Source organism: Hemicordylus capensis, chromosome 3 (assembly GCF_027244095.1).
Source record: "Hemicordylus capensis ecotype Gifberg chromosome 3, rHemCap1.1.pri, whole genome shotgun sequence".
Taxonomy (NCBI): domain Eukaryota; kingdom Metazoa; phylum Chordata; class Lepidosauria; order Squamata; family Cordylidae; genus Hemicordylus; species Hemicordylus capensis.
The window spans coordinates 200,768,764-200,785,266 of NC_069659.1; the positions used below are offsets into that span (position 1 = coordinate 200,768,764).

The following is a 16,503-nucleotide window of genomic DNA, read 5'->3' on the forward strand; positions in this document are numbered from 1 at the left end:
TCCAAATGCAAACCAGGGCAGACCGTGTTTAGCAAAGGGGGAAACTCGTGCTTACTACCACAAGACCAGAGCCACCTAATGGCACAGTGGGGAAGCAACCTGCCTAGAGAGCAGGAGGTTGCCTGTTCGAATCCTCACTGGTGTGTTTCCCAGAATGTGGGAAACTCCTCTGTCGGGCAGCAGCGATATAGGAAGGTGCTGGAAGGCATCGTCTCATACTGCGTGGGAGATGGCAATGGTAAACCCTCCTGTAGTCTACCAAGAAAACCACAGGGCTCTGTGGGTGCCAGGAGTCAAAATCGACTCGGCAGCACAACCTTTCCTTTCCTTTCCTTTCCTTTCCTTTCCTTTCCTTTCCTTTCCTACCACAAGACCTGTTCTGCCCCAATTTTAGATGGATAGATGGTCTGACTCGGCAGAAGGCAGCTTCTTATGTAAGCCATGATATTATCATCACCACCACTATACTGTGCCTCTTTCCAACAACAAAATAAGTGACCAAATGTTTAAAAAAGGAACAAGAAAATAGTTCCCTGTCCCAAAAGGGCCCACAGTCTTTAAAAAAATAAATAAAGGGGAGACACCCGCAACAGCCCCTGATAACAGGAATGCTATGCTGGGCTGAATAGGGGCCGTTGCTCTTCGCCTGCTAAATATAATTCTGAATATATCACAGCTGTTTGGGGCTGGGATCAGACACTTTCTGTTAGAGTCAGGAGAAGAAGGTGGCTGCTTCCTCTCTCTCTCTCTTTTTTCTTCCACCAGGGGCGTAGCAAGGTTGGACTGGGCCCAGAGACACGATTTTAAAATGCCCCCCCCCCCAAAGTCCAGGGCCTCCGCACAACCCAGGCCCCCAAGGATTTAAGTCTGATATTCCAAAATAAGTGTGCTGCCTGCAAATACATTTCACTGAATACACACACACACATCACAATATATAGTGATATACATTGAGTACTATACATTTGTATTACTTTTAATGCCTAGAACACACTAGAAAGATGAATTATTAAAATGGGCCCCTCGCTGCAGATTAGCAAAGGAGACTTTCAACCATGCAGGGTGAGCCTATGTTTGTTTTCTCAGAATTCTGAACAAATTCAGTCAAGTTTGATTGCAGGAGGTTTTTCACAAGAGGCTTTTAAAGCCCTTTAAGACACATCTCCTCTGGAATGGAGGTGCTGCATTCCCATGTTGGCCAGATTTACTCTGAAGTCCCTGCAAGTTATTGGGGAGCAGTTCACACACAAGAAAAATAAAATAAAATAAAAGCACAACACATGCGTCACAGTTCTCACTCATGTCTCAGTTCTCACTCAGACCTGGGTTGCAAAACAACTTGAACATAAGTGCATTTATAAATGAATGAATGAATAAATAAAATTAATAAAATACTGTTCCAGAAGTTTTTGCAATTTTCTGCCATGAAACAAGCCACTTATAGGACTTTTTAGATAGTTTTTTTAAGTCAGCAAATTTTCCAAGCTGTTTCGAAATAAATATTCAGAGACTTCTCGGTCCCCCCCCCCCCCCATATCCAAGCTCTATGGCAAGCAGATCCCTATATATGGGGGGGGGGGGGGGGCGGGAAAGGTAACCACAAAAAGGAGTTCACACTCTACCTGGAAAATGCTGGTCTGGGTTAAGCAGGGCACCAAGGGGTCTTCTGCTGCAGAGAACACTCTGGCTGCCTCCCCCTTCCTGGCTGGCTTGGGCCCTACTCGAGTTCAGGCTTCACTGCGGCCTACACGGAGGCCTCCGTGGAAGCCCCGCCCACCCGCCGATCCGCTGAGAGGCGCCCGGGAGAAAAGCAGCTTGCCTGCTGCTTGGATGGCCGAGCAGGAGGACCAGCAGGAGAGGGGGCCAAGAGGGCAAGGGGCTGAGAGGCTATGGGGCTGGGCAGGGGGCAATGGGGAGTCACATGAGGTGCCCCTGGGGTGCCCCTCCAGGCAGTGGGGCCCCCAGACAACTGTCTCCCCTTGCCCTATCATTGTTACGTGCCTGTCTTCCACCAACTTGCATCGCCTTCCACCATCTTCCACAGGAATGCTGACCAAGGAGCTGCCAGACCATTAACTGGGCCCTGTGGTATGATGTAACTGGGAGAACAGGAAGAAAAGGGAAGGCGAGCTGGCCCTGTGGGAGCAGCCATGACTTGTCCCCTTTGCTAATCAAGGTCTGCCTTAGTTTGCATTTAGATGCGTAGCTACATGTAAGTGCAATAAGATATGGGGCCACAGCTCAGTGGCAGAGCATCTGCTTTGCATGCAGAAGGTCCCAGGTTCAATCCCTGGCAGCATTTCCAGGTAGGGCTAGGAGAGAGACTCCTGCCTGTAATGTAGGAGAAGCTGCTGCCAGTCTGGGTAGACAAGAGTGAGCTAGATGAGCCAAGGGTCTGACTTGATAGAAGGCAGCTTCCTATGTTCCTAAAAGCAAAACGCATGCATGTTTCAAGGAGAGGAGAGCTGGTCTTGTGGTAGCAAGCACAACTTGTCCCCTTAGCTAAGCAGGGTCAGCACTGGTTGCAGATGAGGGAAAACGTGTGAGCACTGGAAGAGATTCCCCTCAGGGGATGGGGCTGCTCTGGGAAAAGCAAGTGCCTGCTTGCATGCAGAAGGTTCCAAGTTCCCTCCCGGGCAGCATCTCCAAGAGAGGGCTGAGAGAGACTCCTGCCTGCAACCTTGGAGAAGCTGCTGCCAGTCTGTGAAGACAATCCTGAGCTAGATAGACCAAGGGTCTGACTCAGTATCTGGCAGCTTCCTATGTTCCTAAACTCTCTTTCTCCTTCTCGGCAGTATAAAATAGAGAAAATGGTTCTGCTGATTCGGAAGCTGAGTCTTTCGGTGTGGCACAATGACCCTTTGGGGAGGAACAGCTTCTTGGGTGAGATGGAAGTCATACAAACATAGGAAGCTGCCTTATCCCGAGTCGGGCCAGTGGCCCATCTAACTCAGTGTTGTCTGCACGGACTGGCAGCGGCTCTCTCCCGGGTTTCAGGCAGGAGTCTTTCCCAGCCCTACCCAAAGATACTACCAAGGTTTGAACCTCCAACCTGCCCTATCCCCCAAAGATCAAGGAGTGCTCATAGGAACACAAGAAGCTGCCTTCTAGTCAGGCCCTGGGTCCATGTAGCTCAGCATTGTCTACACTGACTGGCAGCGGCTTCTCCAAGGCAGGAGTCTTTCCCAGCCCTTCTTGGAGATGCTGCCAAATATTTAACCTGCAGCCTTCTCCATACGGAGCAGATGCTCTGCCACTGATCTATGGCCCCACCCCATATTATAAAGTAAAGAATGGTTTCACTTGTTATCAATGTCATGTTTTCCTTGCACAGGGCAGTACACACAGTCTCCCTCCTATTTTATGCTCACAACAACCTTGCAAGGTAGGCGAGATTGAGTGAGAGCAACTGGGTCACCAGTGAGCCCCGCTAATGAGCAGGGATGTGAACAGGAATCTACCTGCCCCAGTTTATCCACTATAGCACATTTTACTGTCCATTGGGATCTGTTTTATTAAGACTTTTGGATGAAGGAAGCTACCATACTTCTTGGCAACCAACCAACTATGTCTCTTGATCCTTCATGGCAGGTCGAAAGACCCCTCCGTCTGGGGAGGTCCATATCTGGGTCAAGGACACCAAAGATCTGCCCCAGTTACGTCCCTCCGGAGTGGACTCCTTTGTGAAATGGTAGGTGTGTCATGGGGCGGGGGGTGGATTTCATACCCACACGGACCCAAGCAAGCACAACCATATGCTTCCATGGTGCTCATTCATCACACATACCTTCGCTGACAAAGAAATGCTCAGAGGTGTCCCTACCACTTTAAACCCTAAGCAGTTTAGAGCCAACATATCTGAACATGACTCCACCCACCATATAAGATCCATGAGGGAAGCCCTCTTTTTGTTTCTCACCTCTGTCTGATGCTCAGTTGGTGGCGATGCAGGACAGAGCTTTTTCGGATCCCCCACTCTGTAGAACTCCCTGCCACTTGAGGTGCACTTGGTGGTGCCTTCCCTGCTCGTTTTCCAATCATCTCTTGATATTTTTTTTATCCCAGCAGGCCTCTTAAGTGTGTTAAATGTTGCCACTATGAACTCCGCTCTCTTGGCTTGGGATCCAAGTTCCATCGTGGATATTAAAGTAATAATAAATAGTAATAGCTAGGCTCCGGAGGGCTTGAATTCTGTTTGCTTAGCTGAATGACTGGAAAAAATAAGTGGAAGATGACATTTCTCTGTCGCCATTCTGCCTGATGTCAAATGCTCTTTCTCCCTTGCAAGCTACGTTCTTCCAGACACCAGTAAAAAGAGCTACCAGAAGACCCGCATTGTCCAGAGGGACTCCAACCCGGTGTTTAACCACACCATCGTGTACGACGGCTTTCATACAGAAGATCTGAAGGATGCCTGTGTCGAGCTGACCGTCTGGGATCATGAGAAACTGACCAATCACTTTCTGGGAGGGATCCGGCTGGGACTTGGGACAGGTAATAACGAGGCCCTTTCGCCTCATTCCAGTTTCGACATGAAACATGTTCTCCTTGCCCAGAAAATATAAACAGGGAGAGCAGACATCCAAAGGGCATGTTTTGGACCGCAAATCAAAATGGAAAGGGCTTCTCTTCAGAAGCGTGGCTGGGCGGAAATTAGAATTCACAGCAAGCCAGGCCTCTGCACCATTGAAATCAATGAGTACCGTTCATTTCCCATTAATTTCCCATTAATTTTAGTAGGATGTAGTCATGACTAACATAGCCCGGATGATTTCAGGGGTTGAACCTGAAGCCATCAGCATGCAAGTTGTACACTGGACTTGGGTCAGGACATCCTAAAATGAATGACAGCGAATGCCCACTAAAATGCACTGGTTCTTTCCAAATGGCAAGGGGACTGCATGGAATTTCTGAATGGCCAATGGAGAGGAGAGGAGAGCTGGTCTTGTGGCTGCAAGCATGACTTGTCCCCTTAGCTAAGCAGGGTCTGCCCTGGTTGCATATGAATGGGAGACTAGAAGTGTGAGCACTGTCAGAGATTCCCCTCAGGGGATGGAGCTGCTCTGGGAAGAGCAGAAGGTTCCAAGTTCCCTCACTAGCATCTCCAAGACAGGGCTGAGAGAGATTCCCGCCTGCAACCTCGGAGAAGCCACTGCCAGTCTGTGAAGACAATACTGAACTAGGTAGACCAATGGTCTGATTCAGTATATGGCAGCTTCCTATGTTTCTAACCAGTGCATCTTAGTGGGCATTCCCTGTCATTCTTGACTATATGATCCTATTGATATATTTGTGCAAGAGTTTGTTTCAATTTGTCGCTTAAGATGATGGTGAAATGCAGCAGTCATGCTAACTGAGGAAAGAGGCACCTCTTAGAAAGTGGTCTAGTTCTCTTGCATTTAGCAGGGGGAGAGCAACTGTCCCTCTTCAGACCAGTACACTGTCCCTACAGTGGCTGTTGGCTGGCGTCTCTCTTGTGTCTCTGTGGGGCAGGGAACCATCTTCTCCTTGCTTTTGCTATGAAAGCTGTTTGGGGAATTTTTCTGCTCGAGAAGCAGGGTAGACAAGTGAGGGGGATAAATAAGAAGTGGGGCAAAGACCGGCCTTGCTGAAGGGGCCCCTGCTGACTGGGCCGAAGGGCACCTTCTCAAAATGGCGGCTCTCTCGTATCCCACAAGAGGGGGAGCAACTGTCCCTATTCAGCCCAGCCCAGTGTCCTTCCCAGTGGCTGTTGCTGGCGTCTCGTTGGTGTTTCTTTTTCGCCTGCAAGCCCCTTGGAGGCAGAGAACCATCTACTCATGCCTTTTGCTGTGGAAGCCCCTTTGGGAACCTTTTCTGTGGAACGGCAGAGGGGAAAGCTGCTCCATAAATAATAAATGAGCAGCCCCCCTCAGGCAAAGGTCGGCCTCGTTAAGTACCTGCTGACCAGGCTAGGGGGCACCTTCTCAAAATGGCGGCTCTCTTCCATTTAGAGGTGCTGTCCCTGTCCAGCCCAGCCTAGGTGGCTGTTGCTTGGGCTCTCCTTTGTCTTTCTTTTTAGACGGTGAGCCCCTTGGGGCAGAGAACCATCTTCTCACTCCTGTTGCCTTGGAAACTGCTTTGGGGACTTTTCCAGTGGAAAAGCAGAGGGGACAGCTGCTCAGTGAATAATGAATGAGCGGCCCCCTCAGGCAAAGGTCGGCCTCGTTAAGGGGCCTCTGCTGGGCCAAGAAGCGCCTTTTCAAAATGGCGGCCGGGGAGAGCAGCTGGCCCTATTCAGCCTAGAATAGCATCCCTCCCAGTTGCTGGGGGTCTCCCTTGTGTCTCCCTCCCTTAGATTGGGAGCCTCTTTGGGGCAGGGAACCATCTTTTCTCCTTGCTGTTGCTATAGAAATTCCTTTGGGAACTTTTCTGTGGAAAAACAGAGAGGACAGCAGCTGCTCAGCGAATAATGAAGGAGCAGCCCCCTCAGGCAAAGGCCGCCCTCCTTCCAGGGGCTCCTGCTGACTGAGCCAAACGACACTTTTCCAAAATGGCGGCTCTCTTCCATTCAGCAGGGGGAGAGTAGCTGGCCCTGTTCAGCACACAAAGTATAGCAGCCTTCCCAGTGGCTCTTGCTAGGATCTCTCCGCGTCACCCACCCCTCTCTCTCTCAGCTTGTTTTAGACCATGAGCTCTTCTGGAGCAGAGAGCCATTTCCTCATCCCTTTTGCTATGTAAACTGCTCTGAGAACTGCTGTGATATATATGTGCTGCAGCTGGGGACAATGGGAGTTGTAGTCCACCAACATCTGGAGAGTCTCAAGTCGGCCATCCCTGCTTCCGAGACCAGTGTCGTTGAGCCTGGAAGAGCCTGTGGGTTAAATGAGTGGCCTTGAGTAACAGGGTTGCCAACCCTGACTGGAGCTCTTCCTGCAAGGTTCCCCCTGCTCCCATTTTTGTAATGCAATATCTGTCACCACACCAGGCCAGAAGAACCTCCAGGATTACTTTCAGTAGTGGATCCTGGAGGGCAGGGCTGGCAAACCTCAGGTCGCTCAAGAAAAACAGCTAGATCTAACCGCTGTGACTATACTGTATTTACCTGAATACAAGACTAGGTTTATTCCAAGTATTTTGATCTTAGAAATCAGGAGGTCATCTTATATTCAGAGTCCTGTTATTTTTGAGTCAATGTAGGTATAACTTGAATGTAGCCTCTACTTTTTAAGGGGATCGTCTTAAATTCAGAGTCATCTTCCATAGGGTATTTCCATTTTAGACAGTCAATGGTGCTTTTCTTCTGTGTTTGACAAGGAACACCATTAAGGGAGGAGAGCTGGTCTTGTGGTAACGAGTATGAATTGCCGCCTTTGCTAAACAGAGTCCACCCTAGTTTGCACTGAATGGGAGTCTACATGTGTGAGCACTGTAAGATATTCCCCTCAGGGGATGGGGCCGCTCTGGGAAGAGCACCTGCACACTTGCATGCAGCAGGTTCCATAACTCAGTGGAAGAGCATCTTTTTACTTGCATGCATAAGGTTCCAAGTTCTCTCCCTGGCAACTCCAAGACAGGGCGGAGAGAAACTCTGGCCTGCAGTCCTGGAGAAGCCGCTGCCAGTCTGTGTAGACAAGACTGAACTAGATGGACCAATGGTCTGACCCAGCCTGAGGCAGCTTCCTATGTTCCTATGATACACACAGTCCTACCATGAACGTGACTGCTTGCAGCAGAGATTATGACCTCTCAAAAAAGGAGCACGATCATAGGTTGCCCCTTTTCATAGCCGCTGATACAGCAGTTCGTAGGAATATAGGAAGCTGCCTCATACTGAGTCAAACCCTGGGTCCATCTAGCTTAGTACTGTCTACACTAGGGATTCTCAGTGTTGGGTCCCCATATATTATTGGACTTCAACTCCCATAATCCCCAGCCCCAGCGGCCTTTGGCTGGGGATTATGGGAGCTGAAGTCCAATATCATCTGAAGACCCAATGCTGAGAATCCCTGCTCTACACTGACGAGCAGCGTCTCTCCAAAGTTTCAGGCTGGAATCTTTCTAGCCCTACCTGGATATGCTGCCAGGGATTGAACCGAGGACCTTCTGTATGCAAGTCCTACAGTGGGCATTCTAAAATGAATGGCATTGAATGCCCACTGAAATGCACTGGTTTCTTCCTAATGGCCATGAAATGCACCGAATGGCCATTTGGAAATGCCATGCATTCCTATGGCCATTTGGAAGGAACCAGGGTATTACAGTGGGCATTCCCTGTCATTCATTTTAGCACATTCCCTCGAGTCCTCATGATCAAATGCATGGTGTCAGCCTAGCAGACATAGGACCCTTGGTCTGTCTGTCTGAGTATTGTCTACACCAGGGATTCTCAACGTTGGGTCCCCAGATGTTATGGGACTTCAACTCCCATTATCCCAACCAAAGGCCGCTGGGGCTGAGGATTATGGAAGTTTAAGTCCAATAACTTCTGGGGACCCAACGTTGAGAATCCCTGGTCTACACTGACTGGCAGCAGCTCTCCAAGGTTTCAAGCAGATGTCTCTCCAGCCCTACTTCCACTGAACTACCGCCCCATCCCCCAAAGGGAATATCTGACAGTACTCACATGTAGACAGCCATCCAAATACAAACCTGGGCAGACCCTGCTTAGCAAAGGGGACCATTCACGTTCTCTACCCCAAGACCAGCTCTCCTCCTCCCCGAGGCTCACTTGTTTCTTGTTTCTTTCAAAGGCTCCAGCTATGGGATTGCCGTTGACTGGATGGACTCCACACAAGAGGAGGTCGCATTTTGGCAGGAAATGATGACCACGGCGAATGAATGGATTGAAGCGTCCCTGCCTTTGCGCTCTCTGGCTGGAAAAAGGAAGCTGAAATGAACAGCTGGCAGCAGCCCACAGAGGAACGGAGAACCGTTTACACAGAGAAGAGGGCCAATGCAAAGCTGGCTGACCTCAGGATTGCCTGTGCAATGCACTTCGAAAGGACAAGGTATTATTACTCATCCCAAGAGAGGACTGAGCGGATTTTACATCCCAGCTAGCTGAAAGACCTGCTGCTCGTCACCTCTCCATCATCTAGACCTTAGATTTTATTCGACTTTGGGTTTGTACCCAGAGAGCAGGGAAGAAATGGTGTAAATATGTTTATAGTTTATTTTATTACAGTGTCCATGATGCTGTTTCGTTTGTGCCTCCCCATAGAGGAAGTTATGACAAAACTTTGGCTAGTACAGCCACCAGTACACACAGTATCACAACAAAGTTGAAGCAAACCATGATGCAAATGAAACATGAAAAATCTGTACTAGGATATGCCTGGGTTACCAGCTCTCCAGGATCGACTGAGGGTTCTCCAGGAGCTGGCATTCATCTCCCATCCACATGTTATGTTCAGCACTTGTACAGGTGCACAATGTATACAGGTACAGATCTGTACACAGGTACACTCATTCACATGTTATGCTGAACACAGGTACAGAAGTACCTCTCTATACCAGGCATTTGAAGGGCCTGTATCCAGGTTCACTTTTGAAAGGAACACAGGTACAGTACAGTCATTCACACAAACACATGTACAGCATAATGTTTGAATCGGGCTCAGAATGCTGAAGATTTTAATGGTTTGATATAATGAAAAATATTTCATTAGCGAGTCTCCAGGAAGCACTTCAGTCTGCTATCGGACCACAATCCCATTTCTGACCTTTTGTGTGCTGACCCCTGGAAACAAGTGTTGAATACAGTCTAATCCAACAAGGTACTTCCTACATTCTTAAAGGGGAAGGGGCATACCCCAAGAGGGATTCCTGTGGGATTTTAAAGACGAACAGATTTATTGGGGTCCCTGGTGAAAGAGCCTCTTGTCCAAAAAACATTTGTTGCAATAAATCCACCAGTCTGTCTGACTGGTACAAGATTGGAGAAGGTCCAAGGTTGAAATCATTTAATGTTGGGGTACTGTAACAGACTTCACATGGCTACCCCTCAAGAATTTAATACGGGCAACTTACACCTTAACTGCTGCAAAATCCTGAATGCCTGTGTTCTTGCTTCGTAAGTTTAGACCACAGAGAATCTAGTAAGGGGGCCGGGTGACAGGCCACAGAAGAATTAAGCCTTCCTCTGCTGTAAGAGTTCTCAGCCGATGCCATTGTAATCCCCACATGTGGTTGGACTGCAATTGTCACCACCATGGTGGCTGGGGATGATGGGAGTTGTAGTCCCAACAGCTGGTGACCCAAGGCTGATAAACCCTACCTGACTATATCCTAACTGGCTGCAGTGGTCTTCAGGTGGGGGCCTTTCCCACCCCCACCCACCTACTTGAAACTGTATATTCAGTCATAGGAACATAGGAAGCTGCCATATACTAAGTCCAACCATTGGTCTATCTAGCTCAGTATTGTCTACCCAGACTGGCAGCGGCTTCTCCAAGGTTGCAGGCAGGAGTCTCTCTCAGCCCTACCTTGGAGAAGCCAGGGAGGGAACTTGGAACCTAGATGCTCTTAGCAGCTGCATCCTTTGAAGGGAATATCTCACAGTGCTCACATGTGGTCTCCCATTCAGACCCTGCTTAGCTAAGGGGACATCATGTTTGCTACCACAAGACCAGCTCTCCTCTTTATATGATGTCTGCAAAGAATGGATCTTTGACAAGCCAGGCATGTTCTCTCTCACTGAGTTGTGGTCTCTCCTCTGGCATCCAAAGGCTTTATTTATTTGACAGAGCTGTGCTCTTTAGTGGACGCATTAAACGTCATTACTCAGATTTCCCTTCCTTCCTTGCCGTTCCTGTTAAGGCAAACCTATGCAAATAACTCTCTTTGTAACGGGTATGTTCATATAACCAAGATGTCCCTTACCTTCATCAGGGGCAAATATTTGGCACTTTATTCTGTTCATTTCATAATCTGCGTTTCAATGAACTCTAATTTAAGAGAGAGTGCTTTATAGGATATTAATTAATATTTAATACTGTGGTTAATAGTAATCACAGTAGCAGATTACGCTGTCCTTCAATCTCTTTGCAGGATGATCAGGCAAATACGTGGCAATACTTTTACTTTAACAGTTGAAAACACTTTATAAACCCGCAAAATAGGTACTGGTCAATGTCATGAACAGGCCTGGAAGGCTTTTGACAAGTGTGAAGATACTGTCCTTGTTCTCTACGCTTCACAACCTGGCTATATGACTTTTATGCATTTCACTGGGAAGCAGGAAAAATGTTTCTTAATGCTGTAGGGCCTTGTGCCTTACACCTATGAAAACATGTCTTGATGTTTAACTGATACATAATAAACCAAAAGATTTTGTTTGTCCTTCTCAGTTCTTCATTCTGAAACACTTTGCTATTTTTTTCTCTCCACTGCAAACCTGTATTAATGGTCTGCAACATGCAGACTGGATCAGCCAGACACATCTTCAGACGGTAGAGCTCCATCATCTATACCTTAGATTTTATGTGACATTGGGTAGATGCCCAGAGAGCAGGGAAGAAATTGTGTAAATATGTTTATAGTTTATTTTATTACAATTGTCATGAGGAAGAGCGGGATATAAAAGGTAATACATACATACATACATACATACATAAAGTGGTGTTTTGGGGTCCCCAACCCCATCCAAAAGAATTGTCCCTTTTCTAAGCAGGAGTCACCTTGGTTTGCATTTGGATGGGCAATTGCAAGTGAATGCTGGAAGATATTCTTCTTAAGGGATGGCCCCATAGCTCCGTGGAAGAGCATCTGCATGCTTGCGTGAAGAAGGTTCCAGGTTCAAGCCCTGGTAGCATCTCCAGAAAAAGACTGCTGCCTGAAATTCTTGGAGAGTTGCGGCCAGTCAGTGTAGAATGTAGACAAATCTTAGCTAGATGGACCAATGGCCTGACTCGGTGAATGGCAGTTTCCAAGAAGGTTTGCCCCAGTCAATCATCTTCTGAATTCTGGAAAATAAAAGGTGAAGGAAATGATGATGAAGGGAAGGATCCTGGCTGATATTCAGAGCAAGGAAGTATTGGTGCAGTGAAAGAGCAGTCCAGTGCAACTTGCCTAAAAAATGCCCACTGCAGTGGGGAAGCAGTACTTTTTGACACTCCCTTTCCCCAGGATGCCCTCAGTTAAGGTTACCAACAGGGTGATGTAACCTCAGGGCAACTTTAATTGTAAACCGCCCGGAGACTCAAGTTTTGGGCAGTATAAAAAATGTTAAACAAACAAACAAACAAACAAACAAACATAAACCTTGTACACTGATCTGGGCTTCTCAGAGGAAGGGCAGAATATACATGTAAAAATAAATAAAATAAACCGCCCCTTATTAGCAGGGACTGCATTTATTTTAGCCCCAAATAGTCTGTCCCTCATGGGGTGCCATTTATCCCTTATTTTTCAGCTTACAGCCATCAATGACAGACTCACTTCGCATTCTCCAGGTATCAGGATCATGGAAACCATGCAAGTGATGGCTGCTCGATTGTGCTCATGGCTGAAGCTCTTTTCACTGGCTAACAATGCTTCTCTTTCTAGAAAGCAAAATGACATCACACCCAATTTGGCTGATCATGGTTATATCCATAAGTGGAGGAGAAGCAATCCAAGTTGGAACTCAAACCATGGTTTAAATTGAAAGCGGTTTTTTAAAAACCCAGCCACAGGCAACTGCACAGTGCCACCTGAACATATGTCCCCGAGGGCTGTGCAGCCCTCTGCTTCCCCACTGCACCGGTGCAGTTAGTTTGGAAATCCTATTAGGCTGTTCTCTTGCCCCGCTGGGACATCCTTGCGCTACATCAGCCAGTGTACTTAAGATGCAACAGAAATGCTTTTCCACAGCTGAAGGTGCAGAGTGGCCTTCCTGGATGAAAAACGCACAAGCAGCCCTGAGGGTTATTTGAGTTGTGCCTGTGCACCCTTCCTATTTGGGGCTGTGTTTTCCAACAGAAATGAGCAGAGGCTCACATGAGAGTATGCAGTCAACAACACTGTCTCTGTCGGCGCTTCGCTGGCCCCCATGCCTAACTTATCCCAGCTGGTTGGTTGTTTCAGTGTACAGTGTGTATGCAGGTACAAATCTGTACACAGGTACAGTCATTCACAAGCTATGCTGAACACAGGTACAGAAGTGCATTTCCTATCTGTAACCTGCATTTGAAAGGCCCGTATCCAGGTTCACTTTTAACATGAACACAGGTACAGTCATTCACACAAACACCAGTATGCGTGTACAGACATCCGCACATTTGCACAGCATAAATTTCTGAATCGGGCTCTAGGCTTCTTCCCAGGATGTCCCTTAGCAGAGTCAATCATCAATCCAGGTTCTTCCTTAGCAGCTAACTGTATCCCCTGAGCAGACACATGCAAGCTAGCTTTGCCCATTGATAAATCTGAAAACTTCCTTGGAGAGAGGCAGTGATTGCTGGAGGGTATTGTCATGCCCCTGATCACCTTTTCCCATCCATTCTTTACTGCTGCTTATCTGATCTCTCCTTTGCTAGCCAATGGCTCCTGCCCTTCCAATCCCCTGATAGAAAAAGCAATTGAAAGAGAACTAGGACAAGCAGCAACAAAGAAAGGCCTGATTCACACCGGCATCCAAAGCTAGGTTTAATGTGGGTTACCAACATTAGGTTGATTGCGGGAACCCATGCCAAGATGAATTATGGCCCGAGCTGAAGCTGAGATGCTTGCCTTGGAGTGGAGTCACACAATCACACTCATGACAATAACCCGAATTAAACCTAGATTCAGACAACTGTGTGGACTCGACCAAAGCATGGAGAAAGGCGACCATGGACTTTCTAATCTTCCACCAGCTTGCTCTGGCCACCTCGAAGAGAGCTCCAAAATCCCCAGAAGGCAGAGCCCTGACTTATGTGTGGCTAGATTCCCCAGAGGTTGAGTACAACATCTGGATCCTGAACAGGATCCTGTTCACAGTTCTTAACCCATCTTGGCCGAGCACCCAGACAGGCCAGAGGGGGAGGTCCCGTGGGGTGCCAGGAGGCAAAGAGCAGAGGATCAGCCAAGGGTGGGTATCAGATGCGGACAATGAGGCCAGAGGCATGGCTGAGGAACAGCAAGCTGATGAAGGGCCAGAGGCAGAAGATGCAGCGAGAGAGCTGGGCTGGTGGCTGGATAGCAAAGGCGAATACTCAATCATACTACCTAGGAAGCTGCCTTACATGGACTCAGACCATTGGTCCTTCCCTCTCAGCACCGACTACCTGACAGAAGCTCCCCAGGGTCCCACAATGGCTCCTCCCTCCCTCCCTCCCTCCCTCCCTCCCTGGGGATTCCAGGGGCTGAAGCTCAGTCCTGCTGCATGCTAAGCAGAAGCTCTACCGTTGAACTACAGCCCTCTCCCCGCAACTCGGCCTGCTAAAAACCTTTTGTGTTTTTAGTAGCACCAACACCCTAAACAACTGAGCTAACCAGCCAGCTTCTGCTCAGAGGTTTTAAACAGGATGGGTGTGTGTTCTTCTCCCTGGGTGGTGGTGGGGTCACCCTGAATGAGCCGACATTTGCTGATGATGGTGCTCAGCCCAGCACTGCAGCCGAGAGAATGCCCGGGACCCCCGCCCACCCACCCCTCCCTGGCCGGAGACCAATCTGCCAGCTGGCGGAAGGATTTAAGAGGTGGGTAGCACCTAGGACTGGCTGCTAGAAGTCCCAGCAGGAGACCCCCTTCCTTCCACACCCTACTACTGCCATGCAGATGAATACTCACTTCGGCCAACTTTCATATTCTGAGCACACGTGATCCGTTTGCATGCCTGGCCCTTCAGTTCCAGTCTCCTGCAGAGGGCTGGAGACCTCCGAGCCCCCTTCCTTCCCACGCCAACATCCCATGTGCCAGTGGCTTTTCTTTCACGCAAAGCTGTACATTAGGGATCTGCTAAACCTCCACACCTCCTTGAGGAATTTCAGCTCGACTTTCCAAACCTCTGCTAGCTTCCCACAGTGGGCTGGCAAGCTGGATGCAATTTCGGTAGAGCCCATGTCAGTTGCTAGATCTGCTGGGAAACGGCTTTCAGTGTGGACTGGGGGAGTGATTCAGCACCTGGTTTATGCAGAGCCCTCCATGTATAACTATTATGTGGCTTTGCCTTTTGGGACAGACTCCCAGGGGTGCTCAGCCTTGGGTCCCCAGGTGTTGTTGGACTACAGTGCCCATCATCCCCAGCCATGTTAGCCTTTGGCCATCATAGGAACATAGGCAGCTGCCTTCTACTGAGTCAAACCATTGGTCCATCTAGTGCACTATTGTCTACACAGACTGGCAGCGGCTTCTTCAAGGTTGCAGGCAGGAGTCTCCCTCACTCCTGCCTGGAGATGCCAAGGAGGGAAGTTGGAACCTTCTGCATGCAAGGACGCAGATGCTCTTCTCAGAGCGGCCCCATCCCCTAAGGGGAATATCTTACAGTATACACATGTAGTCTCCCACTCAAATGCAAACCAGGGTGGGTACTGCTTGGCAAAGGGAAGAATGCATGCTTTCTACCACAAAACCAGCTCTCCTCCCATAAATTCCCATCGTGGCTGGGGATGATGGGAATTGTTGTCCAACAACATCTGGGGACTCAAGGCTGAGAATCCCTGCAACAGCTTATTCTGCAGAATTATTTGCAATTAAAATAAAAAATAAAAATAAAAATAAACAATAATAAAAATAAACAATAATAAAAATAAATAAAAATAAAGAATCAAGTGACTCTCTCATCATCTTGTCTTCACTTTCTCTGAGTGGAACCCTGTTTTTACAACTTCAGTCTCAGGAATGAGGGGACATCTGCAAGTTCCATTCCAGTGTGGGGATCCCTTTGCTCCAGCCAGAAACCGCAGGCGCCACCCCCTTCCCTCTCCCCCCACTACCCCACCCCACATTCTGCCACCACCTAGAACTCTGAGGAAATTTCACACATCACCATGACTCTGATTTTTACTATTGTTTTGCATGGCTCAGCTGTTCCAAGGAGACTTTTGGCCCCAGTCTCCAACAAACACAATGATGGAAAATGTGAGGTTTAAGGCATTCTCTTTGCAAAAACAGAAGGCTGCTGTTCAGTGCTGGAAGATTTCTCTCTCTCTTTTTGCCAACTCAAGGGAGCTTACTAGTTTGCCCTCTCCCCACCTTGATGAAGACATCAAGATAAACTATATTTATGGGAAAAAATATATCAAAAAATGCACAAATTATGGGCTTGATCCAGCCAAAGTTAAACATAAACAACGACAAATATGTATATCCTACTTATCAACAAAAGCTTCCAAAGCGATTTACTTAGAGAAATAATAAATAAATCAAAGGGCTCCCACTCCCCAAAGGGCTCACAATCTAAAAAAACTACATGAGATAGACACCAGCAACAGTCACTGGAGGTCCTGTGCTGCGGGTGGATAGGGCCAGTTACTCTCCCCCTGCTCAATCAAAGAGAATCGCCACGTTAAAAAGGTGCCTCTTTGCCAAGTTAGCAGGGACAAACGTTAAACTCTTGTAAGCTCCAATATTTCAATGCACAG

General features: G+C 48.1%; 1 protein-coding gene across 1 annotated transcript; it reads left to right on the forward strand.

Moving 5' to 3' along the window:
* Positions 1 to 2,804: 2,804 nt before the first annotated feature.
* On the forward strand, positions 2,805 to 9,159 carry LOC128350119 (synaptotagmin-like protein 2). The gene is made up of 4 exons (XM_053307826.1): positions 2,805 to 2,883; positions 3,592 to 3,691; positions 4,289 to 4,494; positions 8,712 to 9,159. The coding sequence occupies exons 1-4, from the start codon at positions 2,811 to 2,813 to the stop codon at positions 8,855 to 8,857; spliced, it is 525 nt and encodes a 174-aa protein (XP_053163801.1). The 5' UTR covers positions 2,805 to 2,810; the 3' UTR covers positions 8,858 to 9,159.
* Positions 9,160 to 16,503: the final 7,344 nt, after the last annotated feature.